The 23,544-nt window shown below is 41.6% G+C and overlaps 1 protein-coding gene across 3 annotated transcripts in view; it reads right to left on the reverse strand.

Annotated features, from left to right (window-relative positions):
• Nucleotides 1-3,063: 3,063 nt before the first annotated feature.
• The window catches only part of ERCC6 (ERCC excision repair 6, chromatin remodeling factor), a 107,676-nt gene continuing 87,195 nt past the window's right edge, over nt 3,064-23,544 (reverse strand). For all 3 annotated transcript variants that reach the window (XM_063958604.1, XM_063958603.1, XM_063958602.1), the window contains exons 12-21: nt 19,274-19,369; nt 18,519-18,737; nt 16,880-16,990; nt 16,593-16,712; nt 16,336-16,430; nt 10,862-11,007; nt 9,951-10,403; nt 9,397-9,592; nt 6,753-6,831; nt 3,064-4,893 (exon numbers count right to left, since the gene is read on the reverse strand). In XM_063958604.1, the coding sequence (XP_063814674.1) occupies nt 4,474-4,893; nt 6,753-6,831; nt 9,397-9,592; nt 9,951-10,403; nt 10,862-11,007; nt 16,336-16,430; nt 16,593-16,712; nt 16,880-16,990; nt 18,519-18,737; nt 19,274-19,369 (1,935 nt within the window). In that variant the 3' untranslated portion in view covers nt 3,064-4,473. The remainder of the gene's footprint in view (nt 4,894-6,752; nt 6,832-9,396; nt 9,593-9,950; nt 10,404-10,861; nt 11,008-16,335; nt 16,431-16,592; nt 16,713-16,879; nt 16,991-18,518; nt 18,738-19,273; nt 19,370-23,544) is intronic.

Below are 23,544 nucleotides of genomic sequence, written 5' to 3' on the forward strand. Positions count from 1 at the left end.
ATTCAACACATCTCTTATAGCCTCTATCATCAACTGCACCCCTTTAGCAAGAGATGCAGCCCCCCTGAGCACATCCGCATCACCGTCTGCCGTGTCAGAGTCGGTATCCTTGTCATCCTGCATAATCTGTGCAAGAGCACGTTTATGGGAACCTCCAGAGGGGGGCCCTGAGGTAACAGAACCAGACCAAACTGCCATAGAGTTCTGTAAAACATAAGTTGCAGATTCATTCTGTGCAACCTTAGTAGAAATCTGAGAAATCATGGATTTGATAGAGGATAACCATTCAGGCTCCCTTGCTGGTATCTGTGCTAAAACAGTGCAATCCTGATTACATGGAATGGGATCATCCTGAGAGGACATATCCTCTGCAGCATATGACACAGAGTCCCTGGACATAGCTTAATGGAGACCACAGACACTCCACACTCAACACACACACACACACACACACACACACACACACACTCACACAGGGGAGGACAGACAGAGGTTCACCCCCAAGAATGGCAAGAGAGACGCAGAGATTGGAGCCAACCCACACACAGCGCTTTCCAGGTATAGGGAGACCCTAAACCAGCGCTGACCGTGTACCTTAATAGGTTACACAGTCTTTACATAGCCTCCCCCCACTTCTACAACCCCCTGGTACCGTGAGAGATAGCTGGAGTTGCTCTGGAGGGACTGCACATCACTGACAGCGTTTCTGCAGGCAGGAAAATGGCGCAGAACGCTGCTGGGTCCGCTCTGAGAAGCTTTGCCCCCTTAATGGCGCTGTCTTCCCGCTCTTCATAGGATTATACTGGCCTGAGGATTTATGCTGGCTGAGATCCCGGGACCCGACAGGCTTTAGAGGTCAGTGTAGGGTGTAGGCGCTGGCTCAGGGCGCCCCTTACAGTGCCACACTATGTACCGCTGAGCCCCAGAGCGCAGCTAGTACTGCGCTCCATACCCTGTTGCCGCCATCTTAACACCGGCTCCCCGCTTGCTAGGGGGCCGGTGACTAACTCTCCACCGATCTTCTGGCTCTGTAAGGGGGTGCTGGCATGCTGCCAGGGTGAGCGATCCCGTGGCGGGGAACGCTCGATCCCCTCAGGAGCTTAGTGTCCTGTCAGCGGAGATAATGGCTCAGGCCCCGCATGGCGGACACTACTTCCTCCTTCCTTAGTCCCACAAAGCAGGGAGGCTGTTGCCAACAGCCTCCCTGTAAAATAAAAAACTCTAAAATAACTTTTTAAGAGTCCAATCCAGAGGCATAGCTAGGGTTCTTGGAGTCCAGGGCAAGATTAAAAATGGTGTCCCCCTTCCAACACACACCTGGAAAAAAAAAATTATTGTCTCCCAGTGCGAACAGTAAAAATATGCGGTCTCCCCTAAATATACAAATACAGTTTTGTGCGCTCTGAAGGCACGTGCCTATCGTGAGGGGGTGTGGCCTTGCAGGGAAAGACTACCTTACACCCCAGTTTTTGACCCTGCAACTTCAGGCCACGGCCAACATAGGAAGGAAAAAAAAATTCCACCATCTTAAGCCCCACACAGTAATGCTCCTTGCACCATATTATGCCATACACTGCAATGCCCTTGATACATTATGCTCTACAGTAAAGCTTCTAATTACTTTTAAATTACCTGCTTGTTGCCAGGGGTTTCATGCTTTGTTACCAGGGGTTTCACGTGCTGTTTGTCATGCTCGTTGCCAGGTGTTTCATGCGCTGGGTGTCATGCTCTGGGATCCATGTTGTTGCCAAGAGGGGGCTTAAAGAACATTCCTACCTTCGCCCCCCCACAGACAGAAAGAAAGTGTGTGAGGTTTCATCCCCCCTTACCTTCAGCCGAGAGCATGGGACTGTCTGTGAGGACTGCAGGGAGCTCAAAGAGCGTGACGCTGGAGTCGCGGTCACGCTCCCTCACAGCAGCAGTACCGCATTAAACATAAGTGGGAGGGAGGCTGGTAGCTGCTGCAGGAACGCCGCCGGGCACCACGGACCTAGATTGGCGCCGAATTGGTAACAGGCGGGAGGGCGGCGACAGTGCAACGACGGAGGCAGGCGGGTGGGCGAGCAGGTACGTTGCCCTGGCCAGTGGCGTCCCCCTATGCTGGGCCGGCCACGGCACCCTGCTCGCACGCCCCTAGTTACGCCTCTGGTCCGATCACTTTGATAGTTAACATTACAACTTCGTGCCATCATTTAAAATTCATAGATACATTGAATGTATCCTTCTAAGACAAATGAAATAAATTTGGGCTTGGTTTCATAACTTCATTTATGAAAAACTTAACATTGTTTTTTTATCACTAAATGTATAGGTTTATAGCTTACAAGTGGCTTAGGGCCTTATTCACCTTCAGCCCAGCATGCTAATGGCGGTCAGCAAAGAGATCACAATACAATTGCAATCGCATTGGTAAATAAGGGAAGCCCCCAGCCCATTTCCCTTCACAACAGCCACGTGTGACGTGGCCACCCTGTACCCACCCCCGACACCACACCCCCACAACGCCTTGTTACCGCCTCACGAATGCCTGTCTGTCAATAAAGCAGAGGCGTTCGCATCAAGGCCTGTCCATGCACAGATCAAGACCTGCGCGTCCACACTGGGCCTGAAACCGGCAATATGCACTCGCATTACTGATGTGTCACATGCGGAATTAGGCCCTTAATATTTTTTTTATACAATTTAAGGTTAGTGTAAGTCAATGCATCTAAATAAGCTTCATTAAATTAATTAGTGTGCAAATCCTTGAACTGCTTGGGTGAAAATACCTAATCAATGGTTGAACATCTAATTTAATAGTGACATACAAGTCCACACAGGGATCACAGATCTCAGACCACAGCAATTTCCCCCAGTCCCAAGAAGTATCTGAAAGGTACAGATCAGACGTTGACAGGGAGCAGTGCTCAATTTTAGCACACAAGTAGCCAACTTAATTGCCTATTTGGGTTGCTGGTTTATAAGGCTATGATCATGGTGCCTTATTCCAGACCAAATATAATATAAATATATTTATTGTTTAAAAGGTCTTATAGAATGATTTCACCACCATACAGACAGAAATGTTAGTACAAATTGTTTATTGCAATATTCCAATGTTTACAGACTGTTTTTGATGAAACCATTGCTTAACAAGAGATGGTGAGGTGGAATCTCACAATGTTTCTCTAAAGATAATCAATCTCTATAGCGTCTCTTTACTCTTCTATATTAGAGGGATAGTTTACCAAAGCTTGCAGAGAACTAAAGTGGAGAGAGATAAAGAACGAACCAATCAGCTCCTGTTATTTTACAGGCGGATTGGTTAGTACTTTATTTCTATACAAGCTTTGATAAATCTCCCCCTTAAATTGGTATATATGGTAGAGCAGCATAGAGGAGGTAAGTTTCTCGCAACTGTTTTCATTCATATTTATGTAACTGTAGAAATTACAGCATACGAAAAAAGTACATTTGGCATTACAAAATGAAGCTCATGGAATCAATAACCATTCTATATTCTACCGGGAGTGAGGTAGATAAGACACCTTGTGTTAACAATCTTATTTGATATATCACAAGGTACATGGCTTGTATTATTATCACCAGGTATTACTTTAAGAATGTGGCAAAATGTTACACTGGGGTACAGTACATTTGATGGGATCAATAAACCTGTAGTGTTTCCCTATTGTGCACCAACGTAAAAGGGGTCAAGTTTAAGAACAGGCCGAGCTACCTGATGAGCAAAAACAGTAGTCACAATACTTGTATTTCTCCTTAAGGCTGCTCACACAAGTGTAGATTAGAGTAGTCCAGCCATTTGTCTTGTTTTCTTAGTCCGTCAACCTGTTACTTTATGTTTAAATGACAGTTTTGCAAATTAATCCTGTATGCAGAGATTTATACATACAGAAACGGATACAAAAAGCTTGTTCCAATGCGCTTTGTTCACTTATACTTCTATAATATTAGGCACCTTGCAGCAACCAACATCAAGAACTTACCTTGGCAGATAATTGAATTTCTACCTTAATGGAGGGAATGAGCACATAAGAGACCATTTATCTTATTTTTTAATGAACTATTTAGGCAATAGTTTCGGACTTAAGTGCATTAATAGCACTGAGGTGTGACCGAACCCTTAAACAATAATGCTAGTAGATGCTACAAAACCAGAGTATGCTATGCAACCATCACTGATGGTGAATGATAGAGAACATCACACTACTGTAAATATTGTTTCTTTTTCTTTTTGTAGTCTTCTGTTTATAAAATGCTGCATGGCCAACATCATCCTATAAAATAATGAAAGAATAAAAAGACACCCCCAGCCCCTGTAAAATAAATTAATTAATCCAACCATGGGTTGGGTTTGCCTTGAGGCAGACATGGCTTGGAGTCATGTAATGTTCAAAATCCTCTTCTGATCATTGATATTTGACACTGTTACCGTGTAGCACTACACCAACTTCTCCATGCATTGGGGAAAGCTCAGCAGAATTCAGGTTTAAGTCTCCAGACTCCGGCACCATTACTTTTTCTGTGAAAGGTGCACAACCTACGCAGAAGTTCCCGAAAGACACATGACTGTGAGGGAGATAGTTTGTTCTCAAACTCACGAAGCACCTCTTGTGTACTGGCTTCACCATCCTCCTGCGCTTGGAATGCTATGAAATTCCTCATATCTGTCAGTAGCTCATCATGCTCAGTTGGGTCTGCTGTGGGAGTTCCAGCTCCTGTCTCATTGATATCTCTGGGAGGAAGCAGTAAATGATTTCTTGCCTTCATACGAGCAAGCAAAGAGGATGAGGACAATGCAGAATTACTTGCATCTGTGGATTGCAGCTCACCGCTGAAATGAGAGGGGGCATCGGTCTTACATTGGTCTTGCTGCTTAATGATCTTGTGGTCCTGGAAGAAAATAAAAAACGTAGCAGTCACAAAGCAGAATGGACAAACGGAATAAGTTAAACAGCAGATGCGGTGTGCATCTAAAAACAATATTAAGTATGAAATGATGGGAAAATATACCCCGTTTCTAATCCTTCGCCACTAAGCTGATTTAATATATATAGCATACACTGCACAGGCAACTACATCTGTCTTCATAATTTACATTTATTACCGATTGTTAGAGTTGCCATGCTGTTATCAGAAAAAGTGCAGTTAAATATCAGATCTCAAAAGAAGATAGGCGAATATTGAATTTCTTCACCAAAACATAATTTAGCAGTTTCAAAGGGGGTGAGGAGGTAAATTTGGTGAGATCAAATGAGCGCTGTAGGTGATCGAGAAGACATTTGGAAGCAACAGCTTTCATGGAATTGTCCACAAGGATATTCAAGTAACCCAGGATAAGAAATTCAAGATTGGAGGAAAGGAAGTGGCAGAGCAATGTTATTTGGGAAGTGGAAAGGCGCACTGGGGGTGGTGTAGGTTATTATGACTTAAAGGTGAATGGACTAGAAGAGACAAATAGAGTGGTCCGTAAAGGATGAAGAGGAGAGGGAGGATCCAGCAGGCAGGATATAAATCACTTGTTCAAACTGCGTATCATTGGCGGGATGTAATGGAGTCTGAGATCGCCAGAGATGCCGGACGATCTTGGACATTTTTTTAAAGGGGCAATAACTTACAAGGCATGGTTTTGCCTTTTAAGTGTTTGCACTTTTAAAAAACATTTGAGATCAGGCGACATCCTGCCCCTCCGGCAATCTCGGACTCTTACTCACTTAACGTACTCTCACCGTTTTATTTATTTAACTAATTTACACATTCTTCTCTCTGACCACCATATCCTCTACTTTGGTCTCTTCCTTACACCTTCAACGCCCTTTATCCCTCACAAGATGCTGCTCTTGAACCCATCCTCTTCCCTTCACTGGATACCCTCCTCTCTCCTACCCAGATCAAATTATTTTTAATCCCTGCACCATTTATCTTTCTCAGTTCTCCCTCCAACTATACTTTCCTTCCCTTTAGTATGTAAACTCTTACAGGCATGGCACTCCATCTTGTTCTTCCCACGCATACTTCATGGCACCAGTTCTCCACTCCCTTGTCTCTTTCTCCCCCTCAGCAATTTGTTTGATCCTCCATACATTGGGTACAGGATCAATGAGTACTGATTACTGTGACTCCTATTGGCTTCAGCAAGTTGCCCTATACATGCTACAGTTATCTGTCTTGACCAATCCGGTGTGATATTAACATGTGGGGGTAAACGTAATAGGCTCTGAGATGCCAGAAGTGCGGGATTTCGGACGATAATGCCTGTATTTTTTAAATCGACGGTCAATTACAAGGCAAAACCAACCTGGTTTTGCCTTGTAAACGATTGTTGCTTCAAAGATACGGGCATTTTCGTTCAAAATACCACACATCCAAATCTATTACATTTACCCCCTGGTATTTCTGGCATAGCATTACATTGTGTATGGCATGTGAGATCTAATAGCTTGTTCAATGTTAAATGTTTACTCTGCACAGCGCTGTGTACATTATCATAAATTATATATATATATATATATATACACACACATACACGCACATACATACATAGTTTACGCATAACATTGTTTACTTGCACCTTTTTATGGCACTGTTATTCTTTATTACCGCAATGCAGCTAAAGGCAATTTCCATTCATGTGACATTTACACTACCTGGTAGTTAAGAATTCTACAGGCAGAAATCCAGTTTTAAATTATTTCATATTCTAGTGATAAAAGGTTCACCAAAGCCGCTAAACATAAGTATGCCATTTTTACCTTGCATTTGTTCTGGAGGGGCTTCGTTTCAGGGGGATCAGGGCGGAGCAAGAGAGGATTCTTTTTCTGACCAAATCGTCTACAAGGAAACACATTAAGGAAGCATCAGACATATAGTAAGAAAAAATATTTGTAATAAAATAGACGTTGCATTACCAAATATCACATAGATAAAATGCAACCTTTAGTGTAACATTAAATGTAAATAACTAATAGTTTTATTATGGCATCTTATTTTTTTGTTGTTGCTATATACTGTACACTTATTACATATTACCGTACTTGACCACATTTTAGAATTCCCAGCCCAAAGATCCTGGAGGGGAGGTTGTACATTGCTGGTGATTTAAACTAGTTTTAATGTGGTGGAAAATTTGCGTCCACCACAGTGCAGAGAAGCGCATCACCATCTTTACAAGACATGACGGCAGAATTTAGTAGGGTGGCTGGAGAGTATAATTTCCTACACACTACATGCATTCCACAAAAAGGGAGCACCCTTGGCACCATCTACAGGTTATTAAAAGGAATTGTACTTCTCTCAGGAAAGAGGTCTGTTCCACTTTTTAAAAGCTATTATTAACATGTATTTATTTGATAAACGCCAGCATATTCCACAGAACAAAACAATCCAGGACAATTGTTTTGTGGTTGTTTCGCTGGGAATTTAGGCTGCAGGCTCCAATGGGGCACGGACTGATCTTATTACATACTCTCTGTAAAGCACTGAATACTTTTTTTGTCAAATCTACACATATAAATGAAAATATGACTGTATAATTTGTTCTTCATAGGCTCCTACATGGCTTGATGAATCTGGACCAAACTTGGCACACATACTATTCATTATCCAACTGTAAATACTGGCGGGTTTAAACTAGCCTGTTCTGGGCCTTCCACTGAATGGAATTGGAAGAAAACTTCAGAGTGGTAACACTGGATCCAAGAAGACATAACTAGGGGGTTCGGGTCCCAGGCAGACCTCTCGTTTGTGTACGCTGGGCAGAACTTCGAGACAATGAGCCTGCTCCAGGCTTTCCACTGGATTGATTTGGATGAAAACTTTAACGTACTAAAATAACTGACAGAAACGGAGGTGGGAAGACAAAAAATTGTGTATTCAAAAGCCTTGGAATATTAACACTGATAACAAAATAATTTTTTATTACCAGTTATTTATATAGCGCACACATTCCGCAGTGCTTTACAGAAAATATTTGGCCATTCACATCAGTCCCTGCCCCAGTGGAGCTTACAATCTAGATTCCCTACCACATGTACACAAGCACACATTTATACTAGGGTTAATTTGTGTTGGGATCCAATTGACCTACCAGTATATATTTGGATTGTGGGAGGAAACCAGAGCTCCAGGAGGAAACCCACACAAGTACGGGGAGAATATACAAACTCCACACAGTTAAGGTCAGGGTGGGAATTGAACCCATTACCTCAGTGCTGTGAAGCAGTATTGCTAACAATTACACCATCCGTACTGCCCAAAAGGATAACTTTAAACCCCTCTCGCAATGGAAAAGTAATAAAACTGAACAGAAAGAAAAGCTGGGGATCAGGGCTACTGGTGACACCCCAAAAACAAAAACGACACTGAGCCACCTCATGGGTGTGTTGGAAGAGCTACTAAGCTACTAATTATTTCTAATATGTGTTGACAGTTACATCCAACTCATTGATAACTTAATAACTAGAAAATTTAAACCCGAGCAACGCCTGGTACTTCAACTAGTTATAAAGAAATATTATTATATACATAATTATTATAATAATTATTGTTAATAATAATAATAATAATAATAATAGATTGCTTGATTATGACTAGGTTTTCACTTTTTTTACTCACTGTTATACTGTAGTTATTTTAAACATGTTTGGATTACTGCAGTCCAATGCTATTAGACATTTAATATCCAACATTCTGGAGAGAGATGGACTGACCAATCTGTACACAGTACCCACATTAGCACAGTGAAATAATTAGCGGACATTAACATTTTTAACAATTACGCTCCCCCAGGCTCCACGATATCTATGCTGTCACCTTGGACTCCTGCTGGTCTTTTTTTGCATATCTGGTGGAGCAGTCAGAAACGTCAAACATAGTCTCAATTTTCAGGCTCCAATCGATCCTAAGTATATACTCCTTTCTCCCTGCCTGTCCTACACTGCTCTAAACACGTTTCCGGGGAGGCTGCGTGACATCACAAGCAGCCGCTCCGAGACAAAAGATGGCGCTTGACCACCTGAAAGCGCAGTCAGGGGTAGTCTTCTAACTGATTTGTTCTCAATTAAATGCCAACGCATCGGGAGGCAGCACAACACACATGCTGGACGGCCTTGCCCTGTGCTGGGCGGCCCCCAGTATTTTAGTAGTCCATCGCTGAATAGCCTCCTATAGTAGCAAGTGCAGTGCTGAGAAGAATGATGCTCGACACATGGAGTACAGATGAGATCCTGTAGCTTACCATGTGGATATGGCTCGGTCATCTCTCAAACATCTCATTGGTTAAGTAACCATCTTGTAAGGCAACACTCAGTAACACAAATAATGTAATAGATCATACTATAATTAGTGAGTTTACTTGTTCTTTATATCTATCATATATACTTTGTGCAGTGTTATCACCTAGTTCCTGCAGGACCACCACCATGTGCCCCGGTCCATGTTGGGATCCCGGAGGAGGCGGAACGGCAACGCTGACGGGAGACTTTTAAAGCTCGCAAAGCTTCCTGGGCCACTCGACTTGCTTCTTCTTCAACCAGCACATAATCTGGGTTAGAGGCATCCATAATAACATCATGTTTCATCACACTGTGAATACCTGAGGACCACAGAGACTGGGTTAGCACATGTATAAAACGATGCATTGGACTATAAAAGACAAATAGTACTAAGCTTTCAAAACAATTTTTGTTAAAAGGGAAAACACAAGCATACGTGATGAGATACAAGGCACAGGCAAGTCTTAGTTACTGATGTTAGACAAACTAAACCGCTCTGATAAATAGCGATTGCTCTCAATGTGTAATTAGGGATATAATGTAGTCTCTCCTTCTGCCATTCTGGGGATAATACTCCCATGAGGTTATTGGGGTTATGATGAGGGCACATGAGCTGGGCACTTTTAAGGTAAACTTTTCTTTGAGGGCAGGAGGACCACCCCCAATAGTGTCACTTACCAGACTTTTTAAATAGCTTCTCAAGAACATAATCATCACTTGTCTTTCGGCTTTCCTCCACGTCCTTTGTATATAACTTTTGCTTCACTAAATGGGGAATCCTCTTTCCCTCAAACTTGGCATCTTTCTTTCTCCTCTTTTCTCTGCCCTGGTGCTTCGTTTTAGCTTTGTGTTTGCAATGGCTGCTTTCTGATGCTGAAGACGAGGTCTGCCCACTTTCTTTGTGAACTCCCCAGTTGGTGCCAGTACCTTTTCCTACACTAGAGTTCATCTTTAAGGCATCTTGTACTGAGGTATCAACGTAAGGAGGAAGGGTGCCATTGCCAGATGGAGAGGATATGCACGGCACAGCTGGTGTATTAATGTTAAGTGAATTTCCTACAGATGCACAATTCGCATCTACTACTGAATGTTTCTTAGGATGCTTTGAAAGTTTAACATCAGAAAAAGTTCCTGCAAGAGACAAGAGTCCTGTATTTACTTATGTTCAAATCAAATATATAAGATGCTGTCTGCATTGACCATAAACCATGATGAAGGATTGAGAAGTGAGACCAATGCATATATTACCTAGTTATATCTATATCGATATATGGATAGGTCTATATCTGTTCTTATGGATGTTGTGTATAAGACTGCAGTGGTCCCCATAATATTACCTATAAATTTACTGCATATTTCAAGGCTTTATTTAGAAGTGAGGCACAGTAAGAAACCTCCTACTGAATAACGTTCATGATGTTACACTACATTAATGAGGAATTGATGACATGTGTATACTGAACTGGACATTAGCCCATTAAATGCAGGCAGCAAAATTAATTTAAAAAAACAAAACAAAAAAAACAAAACAAACTTTTCATGGTCAGTCTTTCTGCATGAGTGGAAAATTAATTCTGCTTAATCAATACCTGCGAAGATAGCACTGGTTTCCGTCCCTTGATTTGCATCTGGACTGCTCAAGGTGAACAGCTCGTACATGTCATTGGATTTGAAAAAGCGCCTCTGTTTTGGGTCTTTCAAAACACGGTTCGTTAAGAATTGTTTAAAAATTTGCCTAAGAACAAAAATATATAGTTAAGGCAGGATGTGGTGTTGTTTGTTTGCACATACAGTAGGTGGTTTATGAAGTTTTCTTAAAGTAGAATATTTTAACATAGAAACATAGAAACATAGAATTTGACGGCAGATAAGAACCACTTGGCCCATCTAGTCTGCCCCTTTTTTATTTTATCCTTTAGGCAATCTCAACCCTTTTTTAACCTTGATTCTTTGTAAGGATATTCATATGCCTGTCCCAAGCATGTTTAAATTGCCCTACAGTCTTAGCCTCTACCACCTCTGATGGGAGGCTATTCCACTTATCCACTACCCTTTCTGTGAAGTAATTTTTCCTTAAATTTCCCCTGAACCTCCCCCCCTCCAGTCTCAATGTATGCCCTCGAGTTCTAATACTTCTTTTCCTTTGAAGAATGTTTCCCTCCTGAACTTTGTTAAGACCCTTTATATATTTGAAAGTTTCTATCATGTCTCCCCTTTCCCTTCTCTCCTCCAAACTATACATGTTAAGATCTTTTAGCCTTTCCGGGTAAGTTTTGTGATGTAGGCCATGCACCATTTTAGTTGCCCTTCTTTGTACACTCTCTAATGTATTTATATCCTTCTGGAGATAGGGTCTCCAGAACTGGACACAGTATTCCAGATGGGGCCTTACCAATGACCTATACAGTGGCATTATCACTTCTTTTTTCCTGCTACTGATTCCTCTCCCAATGCAACCAAGCATCTGACTTGCCTTTCTCATTGCTTTGTTGCATTGCTTTCCTGCCTTCAAGTCACTTGAAATAGTGACTCCTAAATCTCTTTCCTCCTCAGTAGTTTCCATTATAGTACCCTTGATACTATACTTAGCCTTTGGGTTTTTGAGACCCAAGTGCATGATTTTGCATTTTTTAGCATTAAACTGTAGTTGCCACGTTCTTGACCATTTCTCAAGCCTACCTAGGTCATCAATCATTTGTTTGACCCCTCCCGGTGTGTCTACCCTGTTGCATATCTTTGTATCATCTGCAAAAAGGCATATCTTCCCTTCAATACCATCTGCAATGTCACCAACAAAGATATTAAAGAGAACTGGACCTAGTACAGATCCCTGGGGTACTCCACTGGTAACATTTCCCTCCATAGATTGCACTCCATTAACTACAACTGTCTGTTTCCTATCCTGCAACCAGGTTCTTATCCATTTCACTAATTTATAATCCACCCCCAGGCTTTCAAGTTTATTTAGCAGTCTGTGATGTGGGACAGTGTCAAATGCCTTACTAAAGTCTAGATATGCTACATCTACAGCTCCCCCTTGATCTATTATTTTCATCACAGAGTCAAAAAAGTCAATAAGATTTGTTTGGCATGATCTCCCACCAGTAAATCCATGCTGTTTTGGATCCTGTAAGTTGTTTGATTTAAGATATTCCACTACTCTTTCTTTTAATAGTTTTTCCATTACTTTCCCTACTACTGATGTAAGGCTTACTGGTCTGTAGTTACTTGCTTCTTCCTTGCTTCCACTTTTGTGCAGTGGAACTACATTTGCTCTTTTCCAGTCCTCTGGAATATCACCTGTATTTAGTGACTGGTTAAATAATTCTGTTAAAGGTGTAACCAGGACATCTTTTAGCTCTTTGAGTATCCTTGGGTGTATTCCATCTGGTCCCATTGATTTATCCACTTTTAGTTTTGAAAGTTCTGTTAGGACCTTCTCCTCTGTAAATGTATTTTCATCTACCTTATTTTTATGAATGTCCTTGCAATTTAACTGTGGCCCCATCCCTTCTTCTGTAGTAAATACTGAGCAAAAATAATTATTTAGGTGATCTGCTATTGCCTTGTCTCCCTCCACCAAATGCCCACTCTCTGTCTTAAGTCTTATTATTCCTCCATTTGATTTTCTCCTTTCACTTATATACTTAAAAAAAGTTTTGCCCCCTTTATCTACTGACTGGGCCATTTTCTCCTCAGCTTCTGCCTTTGCACGTCTGATCACTTTCTTAGCATCCTTCCGTCTGTCCAGATACTCCTCTTTGTCGTTATTATTTTGAGTCTGTTTGTATTTCCTAAAAGCCATCTTTTTTGCTTTCACACTAGTTGATACTACTTTTGTGAACCACACTGGCTTCCTTTTCCTGGTGCTTTTCCTAACCATTTTGATACAAAGGTCTGTTACACTTAGTAATGCACTTTTAATTTTTTTCCACCTCTCCTGCACCCCTTCCAAGTTCCTCCAGTCTGCCAATGAATCACTTAAACATCTCCCCATTTTTGCAAAGTCTGCATTTCTAAAATCCAACACCTTTGTTTTTGTGTGAGAGGAGTTGGATCCTGTCTTTATACTAAACCATACTGCTTGATGATCACTGGATCCCAGGTGCTCACCCACATATATATCAGATATTCTATCACCATTTGTAAGAATTAGATCTAATATTGAGTCTTTGCGAGTGGGCTCCCTCACCAATTGCTTGAGAGATGCTCCCTGTAAGGAATGTAGAAATTTGCCACTTGTAGCTGAACTTGCAAAAGACCCCTCCCAATTTACATCAGGTAAATTAAAGTCTCCCATGATTATGACTTCTCCCTTAAAAGCCATTTTAGAGATGTCCAACAATAGGTTCCTGTCCAAATCCTGCCCCTGGCCTGGTGGTCTATAGATCACCCCAATGCGAATAATGTCCTTCTTCCCAGTTTCTATGGTGACCCAAAGGGCCTCAGTTTTGGCTTCAATATTTTGTATTAAAGTGGCATTTATGCTTTTTTTCACATACATTGCTACCCCTCCTCCTATTCTTCCTATTCTATCTTTCCTAAATAAATTGTATCCTGGTATAGTTAAGTCCCAGTCATGATTCTCATTGCACCAAGACTCTGTAATAGCCACAAAATCCAGGTTATCCCTTGTCATTATCGCAATTAGCTCTGGAATTTTGTCTCCTAAGCTCCTAGCATTTGCAGACATAGCTTTAAAAAATGTTTCTGTGCATTTGTTAGTAGTAGCCATGTCCAGAGCGTACAAAATGAATGACAAGTTTAAAGTTGAAATTACCTGTTTGGGGATGTTGCTCAGTATTTGTTTTCTTTTACTAATCAGTAATCATACTCTGTCCTTTACACCACGACTATACCTTACTAAATATAAAGACATAGTACACCTGACCACAATGGGTTAATGTTCAAAAGAGGTAATCACCAGTTAGTATGCAATACTAAACTGTTTCACTGAGCAACTTCCCCACACATGCAATGACATTTTCAAGAAATCATTACATAAAGAAACATACATAAGTTTGCATAAGAGAGAACTGTAGTGAGCAGATTGGGGATGCCTTTTCCTCGGTTTTGCAAAAACGGATGATATGCATAAGATGAATTACATATTTTCTGATCCTACAGGTCATAATCAACTAAGGATCAGTTATTTTCAGCTACTTTGAATAAAATTAAACATACTAAAACGGTTCAGAATTCACTTCACTTGTATTGTTTAGATTGAAAAAAGAACTCCGCTGCGCAATGAAATTGGAAACATGAACAAAAGCGGACGTATGCCGAGATAAATTATAAAGAAAATTTAATATGACAATAAAAGAAATTTCATACAATAAAACATATAGTCTGGACTTAAACCTTATAAGAAAAATAGTAAAATACCCTGTACTGGATATCAGATAAAACAAGCACTTGTGGTGTGAGCAGTAACAATATGCAACATTTGTATCCAACAAGTAGAAACAGTATCGTATTCTGGATATGAATGAATTGTTAGAATGTGGAGTAATTCATAAGTTTTAAACTGGTAACTGCAGTCCCATGAATGTATTAATGGAGCTCCTTTATGTAAAAATGCTCCGATGTCAGATAAAGTCAGAATTACCTCTCCCGTGAGCTGGTTTCTAACCGGGCGTCATCTGTTAGATTATCCTGCGTTGCCCACCACGTGACTGAGAAAGTCACGTGGAGCGTGACGAAACCGGTTAGGACTCCTCAAATTTTTTTTTTACCTACTGGACTTCTACACTCTGCCTAACCAGCATTTTGCATGACAAGCACTGTCATCTATACTAAGAGACCGATATTGGCCTTGCAGCCCCTGCAGTGGCATATTATTCTCTGCGCGCCGCAGCTGACATCGAGGCCTGCCGAGCAGCATTGGCAACTCAGTCTCCATAGCGGCTCCTTCATACCTCCAGCAGCGTCTCCGTGTAGGACTCCGCCCGGTGCAAGCTTTGCACTCGCCCTCCCAGTGACAGCTACGTGGTGGGCAACGCAGGATAATCTAACAGAGGACGCTCGGTTAGAAACCAGCCCACGGGAGAGGTAATTCTGACTTTATCCGACATCGGAGCATTTCTACATAAAGGAGCTCCATTAATACATTCACGGGACTGCAGTTACCAGTCTAAAACTTATGAATTACTCCACATTCTAACAATTCATTCATATCCAGGATACGATACTGTTTCTACTTGTTGGATACAAATGTTGCATATTGTTACTGATCACATCACAAGTGCTTGTTTTATCTGATATCCAGTACAGGGTATTTTACTATTTTCCTTATAAGGTTTAAGTCCAGACTATATGTTTTATTGTATGAAATTTCTTTTATTGTCATATTAAAAATGTTCTTTATAATTTATCTCAGCATACGTCAACTTTTTTTCATGTTTCCAATTTCATTGCGCAGCTGAGGTCTTTTTTCAATCTAGTTTCCTTCAATTAGGCAAATACACAGTGCCTACACAGCAGCGCATTGAAAGTGGGGAATTTTTTTTATAGAACAATTTATTACGAGGCGCTTTCAGCAGTTTTTGTTTGTATTAGTCTGATCTACTTGTATTGTTTAAGTTACTGTAGCAGCAAATTGTGTAAGAATTCACAAACAGTAAAGTAGTTTTTCAACTGATATCAGACCTTTAGCACCCTTTGTACTTTCACCCAATATTTACTACACTATATTCACTGTACGATCATTTGGTAAAAAAATAAAAATAAAAAAAATGGTTCTTTTACTTTTAACAAATCGGAGGAGACTTCCAACACTCAGAAGGGCTGCATTATTCCGTATGATCCATAATAAAGGCAAAAATTATGACATCCGGACTCATCATCTGTACATTATTTACAGGTGTCTTTCTATACAAATATTAACATGACTTGTGTATTCCACTTATGCTAAAACACTAGAAAACAAAGTACAGTGAATAGGATATATATCACGAATTACTTTTTTAAAGAGCTACAGCAGCCGTCGAATCATTTCGTACCCTGTGTTACCACATGAGAAGAGGGTTGTATGTTTATAGCCTGGGTTTTGTACTTGGTGTACCTGTGGTAAATCTTTTCTTCTATGGTCCCAGCAGTAAGCAGCCTGTATACAGTTACTTGTTTGGTTTGGCCAATTCTCCATGCCCTCTCCCGAGCCTGGTAATGAAATAGATTAATGTCTCAATCATCAGAATCTAAATGTAAACATGGATTCATTACGCAAAGGCTAATGTACTGCTAATTTCTTATAAAGAAGAGAAACATAATTTTAGAGGATGCTCAAAGCCTTAATTCCTTCCTTATATAAAAACAACTTACTTGGGTGTCTGTGCTTGGATTCCAGTCAGGATCATAAATAATTACTCTGTTTGCTCCAGTCAGATTGACACCCAGCCCTCCAACTCTGGTGGTAAGAAGGAAGACAAAGATCGAGGTGTCCTGAAACACACAGAGTCAGGCCAACAACAACTATTTCAGTGAAGTCACACTAAGTGAGGTGCAGTTAAGCTTTATCAACTTCGGAGTACATGCAGTGTACTATAAATAAATACAGCCCATCATGGCTTCCATAAGAAAAGCAATTAATTTATTCTTCTGTTATGTACCTGATTATACCTTGCGATGAGAGGCTGCCGTGAAGCAACAGTTGTAGTACCATCCATCTTCACGTAAGGATAACCCATACTCATTAAAAATACTTCCAGGATCTGTAACATCTGACAACAAGAGGGGCTTCACACACAAGAATACATTTACATATTGCTCCCTGAAACAGAGCTGGGAGTTTCTGCTGCTGCAACCTTTAGCTACAAAATAATCAACTTTCACTGAAAAAGGTAATACTGTACATACAGACTGCTTATTGTGCTAGCACTACTCTACAAGAACATGGCGGCACTACCCTAGGAGGACACAGGGGCAATACTCTACAAGGACATAAAGAAACTGGAGTGCTCATCTGATAAATAAAACTTAGAACAATTAGCTTAGTTGACGATGACGAAAAAAAAGACACTTAAAAAAAATAATAATATTTATGTATAGAATGACTATGTCACCAGGATCAGAATAAAATGGTATCATGAACATTGTTTTTTCTGGTTAGAATTGAAATTCGCTACCAGGAGAGGTGGATAATGGAAGGTTCATAAACTGGATTTAACAATGTGCTTTTTTTCCCCCTCTGCTTATATAAGCTAATTAGATCTATAACTGCCCAAATGGAAATTTAAATCACAAGTTGTAAATGACACTTTAAGAAGAATTCACTGTAAATATATAAAAAACAAAAAACATGGTATTGCTGGGAAGAATGATCTAGGCTATTTTTCGGTAGTAAAATGAAATTGGCAGCTATGATGGTGCTGTTCTACCTCCCTCTGGGCAGCACGGACAGTGTAATGGTAAACATTTCTACCTCACAGCACTGAGGTCATGAGTTCAACTCCCACTGTGTGGAGTTTGTATATTCTCCCCATGCTTGAGTGAGTTTCCTCTGGGTATTCTGGTTTCCTCCCACAATCCCACAAAATACTGGTAGGTTAAGTGGTTCCAAACAAAATTAGTCCTAGCATGAATAAGTGTGCATGTCAGGTGGTAGGGAATATAGGGGCAGATGTATTAACCTAAAGAATAGATAAAAAAATTGATAAAGCAGTGATAAGCACAAGGTGATAACGCACCAGCCAATCATCACAGATTTGAAAAATGACAGTTAGGATTCAACTGGCTGGTGTGTTACCACCTTGCTCTTATCACTGGTTTATCACTTCTGTATCCCTTCTCAGGCTTCATACATCTGCCCCATAGATTGTAAGCTCCACAAGGGCAGGGACTAATGTGAATATCCAAATATTCTCCGTAAAAGCGTTGCAGAATATGTGTGTGCTATATAAATAACTAGTAATACATAATATGGTTCTAAAAAGAAATTAGAATTTACCATACAGAGATGCAATGTAGTCTTTTTTCCAACCCATCAGAAGAAAAGTCATAGAAAATATAACAAACTATTTGGGCCGGATGTATTGGAATGCGAGATGGCTGGAGCTCTGAGTCTCTGGCCGAACTCATACGTTTTTTAAAGCAGCAAACGTTTGCAAGGCAAAACCAGGTTGGTTTTGCCTTGTAAAGGTTTCCTGCTTTACAAAAAAATTTTTACTAGTTCAGCCGGAGTCTCGGAGCTCCAGCCATCTTGCATTCCAATACATCTGGCCCTACATGTTTAAGCAAACACATTCCAACCTGTCGTGACTGGGTGAATAGAAGAACTCTGTGCCCTTGCCGATGCCAAATCTTCAGAAGTGCCTCCACTACTACCAATTTTCCTGAGCGCTTCCAGTAACCAAATTGGTCACCCTCCTCCAGATCCTCATCTTTGGTCCCCTTCAGAATCTTAGGGCCTCCAGAGAACAGATCTGGGTGATTACAGATCTTTCTCAAAGCAATGAGACCAGGGAACACCTGTGGGATGCAAAATGAGTGAGCTGATTGCGATCCTATATTGCAAGATACAATTAATGACTATTAGAGTATTTTGAAACCTTTGTAATGAACATTAAATATTTTCAGACATATTTAAAAATGAATGATGTCTGAAAAATATTATACAGATAACACTATAGTCTATTCTGAGTCTGTCACTGTAATACATAATACTAGATTGTTATTGACATACAGTATGCATCTGTTCTGTGAGCATACACTGTATAATCTCTTACTGTGCATGTCTAGCACAATAGCCTTTACAGCGGTCACTGGCTGCCTGAAGCCCTGATACAGTCTTCCCTCCTGTCAGTGCATGGATCCAGCCCCTCACCTCAGTAGAACACTGTGAAGTTAATCAGGGTTTGCCCTGTCACTGTGTATTAAATCTCAATTACATATTATATCTCATATCTATATCATATTATATCTCCTGAAAACTAGAGTGGCCTGGACAACTGAAAGATTGTGAAATGCCAGCTGGATCTGTGTCCTGTGTTGCTTGGTATGCTCACCTGCATGTCTCCATTCAGTATCCCATATACCTCCTTTGAGTCTATGAAGGTTTGGTACACCTGTCTCTGTTCTTCTGTCAGACGACAGAACAGAACCTACATCAACCAGAATAAAATGTAGTATTAATGGGACAAAACTCTAGCCAATACATAAACATGTCATTGTTATACTTTGTATAGCACCTTCCAAACAAAACATATTGAACTTGTAGTACGTATGTAGAAGGGTTGAATTTAAAGTACAGTTTGTAGATATAAGAAAGTGCCAAAGTAATAATTAAAGTTCTACTGGGTAGACGCTACCCGTAACAACCAATCAGCATCTACTATAACAATCATTTTATAGAATGCTCTGGATAAATGCTAGCTAGAATCTGAATTATTGCTTTGGGCATCTTGGGGGTAATTCAGACCTGATTTCTGTTGTGTGAATTAGCAAGGCGGACGATTATCGAGCGACTGCACATGCATATGGATTGTAATGAGCACACACGAGGCCAAACTGCGAAAGAAACCAGCATCTTTTTTGATTGCTAGGTGAATGCAGGTTGATTGGCAGGAAGCAGACGTTTGTGGGTGGTAACTGACCGTTTTCTGGGAGTGCCAGGAAAAACGCAGGCGTTCCCAAACGTTTTTAGGGAGGTGTGTGACGTCAGCTCCGGCGCGATGAGCCTGTTTCTTTCACACTGTAGGAGTAGATCCTGCGCTACGCACAGACTGGAAAAATCATTCAATGGTGAGTGAGTTGCGAATGGATTTGCAGCAGACCAGCGTTTGCAAAGCTTTTTACACAGCGTAGGCATACTTGCACGGGGCAGAATTTCACTCTGGGCAGCAACTATCTGATCGCAAACCTCTGCAAATTAGCAGAGGAGCGATCAGGTCTGAATTAGGCCCTTCTCCTCTATTGAATGTTTACTACATCTCTCTCAACATGCCCATGATCCAATGGGGTAGATGTAGTAGAAGGTGGTATCAAATGTGCTATTTGACACTTACAACAAGCCTTGGTATGTATGAAAAGCGTATAACCAAGAAAAAAATAAATCTCTTTTTTCTATGGCATCTGCAAACATCCAGCAATTCACATGTATTAAAAAAATAATAAACCGACATCTTCGCTCTTCACAAGATCAACATCTCTCATCCACACTCATTATTTGCTCCCATTCACGATTGCAGGAATTTCTTCAGGCTGCACCTCTGTGGAATGCCCTCCCATGCACAATAAGACTCTCCTCTAGTCTCCAAACCTTCAAGCATTCCCTGAAAACTCATCGGCAAGCTTATCAAATTCCAGAGCCGCATACATAACCTTCATAAAACTTTCCTACCCAATTATATCCCCACTGTACAGTCCACTCATACCTCTCATTTTGTTTTCTTTCTTCACTTACCCATCCTCCTGACCCCTGGACAACATTGCTGTGTGACCATATCATACAGCCTACAAAAGAACCCTTGCAATCTGGTGTGCCATTATGTAATAGATAGCACCTATCCTTGTGTGTCAAAGCCTACTTCCCTATAGATTGTAAGCTTGTGAACAGGACCTTACTACCTCTATTACTGCCTGTTATTACCCAGTTTTGTTTTTTCACTGTTGTTTCCAATTGTAAAGCGCAACTGAATTTGCTGTGCTATATACCAAATTGTGAATTAATAAATAAGGAGATTTATGTTCTTACCTGTTAAATCCTTTTCTTCGAATTCACAGGGGACACAAGGATGGTGAGCTGGAGCCTGGGCACCAAACAGTTAAGATTTCTTTCCCAGCATCGCCTATACCCCCGCCCACAGTTATGTTAACTAGCCCAAGCCAAGGTGAAGGAGACCGGCACACACTCAGTTCAAAACACTAAAAAGATGTGAAAAGGGGAACCAGTAACAGTGCACGCTGGTAGCCTGGCCCACACCTGTAGGTAGACTAGCAGGGGAAGTCGGCCTGGTTGTTGCAAGCTGATTAACTGCAACATTACCTGTGAAAGTGCGCAAGCCCATGCTGGTTCCAGACTGGAAACTGTGGCTGAAAGGACCTCCCACTGCATAGCCGTGAAACATTGGATGCAGGGACCATTGCGGTCCTGAACCATAACTCCCCAGGTGCTTTGCTCTTAAAAGACATGTTAATGCAAATCCAAGAATGCCCCTACACACAAAAGTTATCCAAACTGTACTATTAAGGGGTAGTGCACGGAATGTTAGAGCGCCACAAATAAATTAATAAGTGGACTATGCATATAAGTGATATCTATGTGAATGCCAATAAATTGCTGTTCACAATTGAGTGTACAAATAAATGGGAGGCATTCATTTTGCCGGCTGTCAAGATACCAAAGATCGGAATCCCGACCTCCAGTCGGAATCCACAAGGGGGACTATAACCCTGTGTTTAATGGTACCAGCCTTAATCCAGCCCTGTACATGAGACACCAAACACAAACTGCACCTCTAAGCTGGGGGCGTGGTATAGGGGAGAGGGAGCCTAGGCTACTGGGAAAAAAAATCTTTACAGTTTTGTGCCCAGACTCCAGTTTACCAGCCTATACCAGTGTCATCCCCATGTTTCCTATGGACGAAGAAGAATAGTAAGCTTTTGTGGCTCATCTTTTCTTCACATATTGGCAGGTATACCTGCCGTTATGTATATTAACCTGCAGCAGCATCCCTGGAGACTGGCAGCTATTGCTGCACATAAAAGATCTGGTGATGGTTGCGAGATCACGAGCATGCGTTTTGGAGCCGGCCAGGAGCTAAAACACAGCGCATCAGCACTAGGCTGATTTTCTCTGGTAGGGATTGCCAGAGGGGGTAGTTTAAACTCCCCTACTCTGGCAGCTGAGATGTTAACACAGGGCTCGACAAATCCAAGGGGCCAGGTCACTCCTAAGGGAGTGGTTACAGTTGTAGGTGGGTCGGAGCGCACACCCGCCACATTCAGTGTTGTTCCGCCTTCTGCCAGTGTGCGACTCTGCGAGGTGAAAGAGAATCTGCCTGGAGCCACTTCTACCTCCCTGCAGTGGGTGCAGCATGCTGGGGGGGATCGAAAGACGGATGGACTCTCTCCAGGGCTACACCACCGTGCCCGCCAAAGGGGACGGACCCTCACAGGGGATCACACCTGACCTGATTGAGTTGCCGCAGGGCTACACGGAGGTCCTGTTTAAATGCACCTTGTAGAGCTTAATATGGTGTGAGCAAGAGGCACAGGCTCACTGTATCAGCCTGCTTAGGGACTGGGGGAGAACCCTCTGTTCCTCCTATATCTGCACTGACAACCCCATCCAGCAGCAGCTCTGCACATGAGCCTCCACCTTGCATGTTCTTCTAGCCTGCAAGGGGCTTCCATCCAGCTCTGTTCTGCAAGATCAGGGCAAGCGGCACAAGAGGAGCTGCGTGCATGATTGGATGCAGGAGAAGGGTATGACGGGGACAGATGCCAATAAGTGCAGTCTGAGCCTCCATAGTCACAATGCTGCGCACAGACTGTAAAGGACAAGGGCCCAAATGCATTAAGCCTTAACAAGAGATAAAGTGGAGACAGATTCTGGGCTAGATGCATCATCGCTTGGAGAGTGATAAAATGGAGAGTGATAAAATGGAGAGTGATAAATGACCAGCCAATGAGCCCCTAACTGTCATATTTCAATCAGGGCCTATGACACGGCAGTTAGAAGCTGATTGGCCGGTGCTTTTTCTATCTCCACTTCATCACTCTCCAAGCGATGATGCATCTATCCCAACGAGTGATAAATGACCACCCAACAAACTCCTAACTGCCATGTCACAGGCTGTGTTTGAAAAATGACAGGAGCTGGTTGGCTGGTCATTTATCTCTCTTTGAGATGTATTTACTAAGCCTTGGAAGCACGGAGATAAAGTACCAGCCAACCACCTCCTGTCATTTTTCAAACCAAGCCTGTGACATGGCAGTTAGGAGGTGATTGGCTGGTGCTTTATCTCCATCCAAGTCTTAGTAAATAGACCCCTTTATCCGTATCCACTTTATCTCTTAAGTCTTAATACATTTAGGCCAAGATCAGAGGCTGGTAAATAAATGCATGCTATGAGTCAGCTAAAGTCTTGAATAGGAGGGCAAAGAAAGAGTGCCACCATGTATGTGTCTGCTGTACCCCACACTGGGTAAGCCCCAGATGAGAAAGCAGCTGCCAGACAAAACAGACAATAAATGATTTGCTGGTTGATATTTACAGAGGCTTCTTAATGTCTGCCAACTTTTAAGTGATTTCTTAGATTGTGTCTGGCACGGA

This window comes from Pseudophryne corroboree, chromosome 3 (assembly GCF_028390025.1).
Source record: "Pseudophryne corroboree isolate aPseCor3 chromosome 3, aPseCor3.hap2, whole genome shotgun sequence".
Lineage (NCBI taxonomy): Eukaryota > Metazoa > Chordata > Amphibia > Anura > Myobatrachidae > Pseudophryne > Pseudophryne corroboree.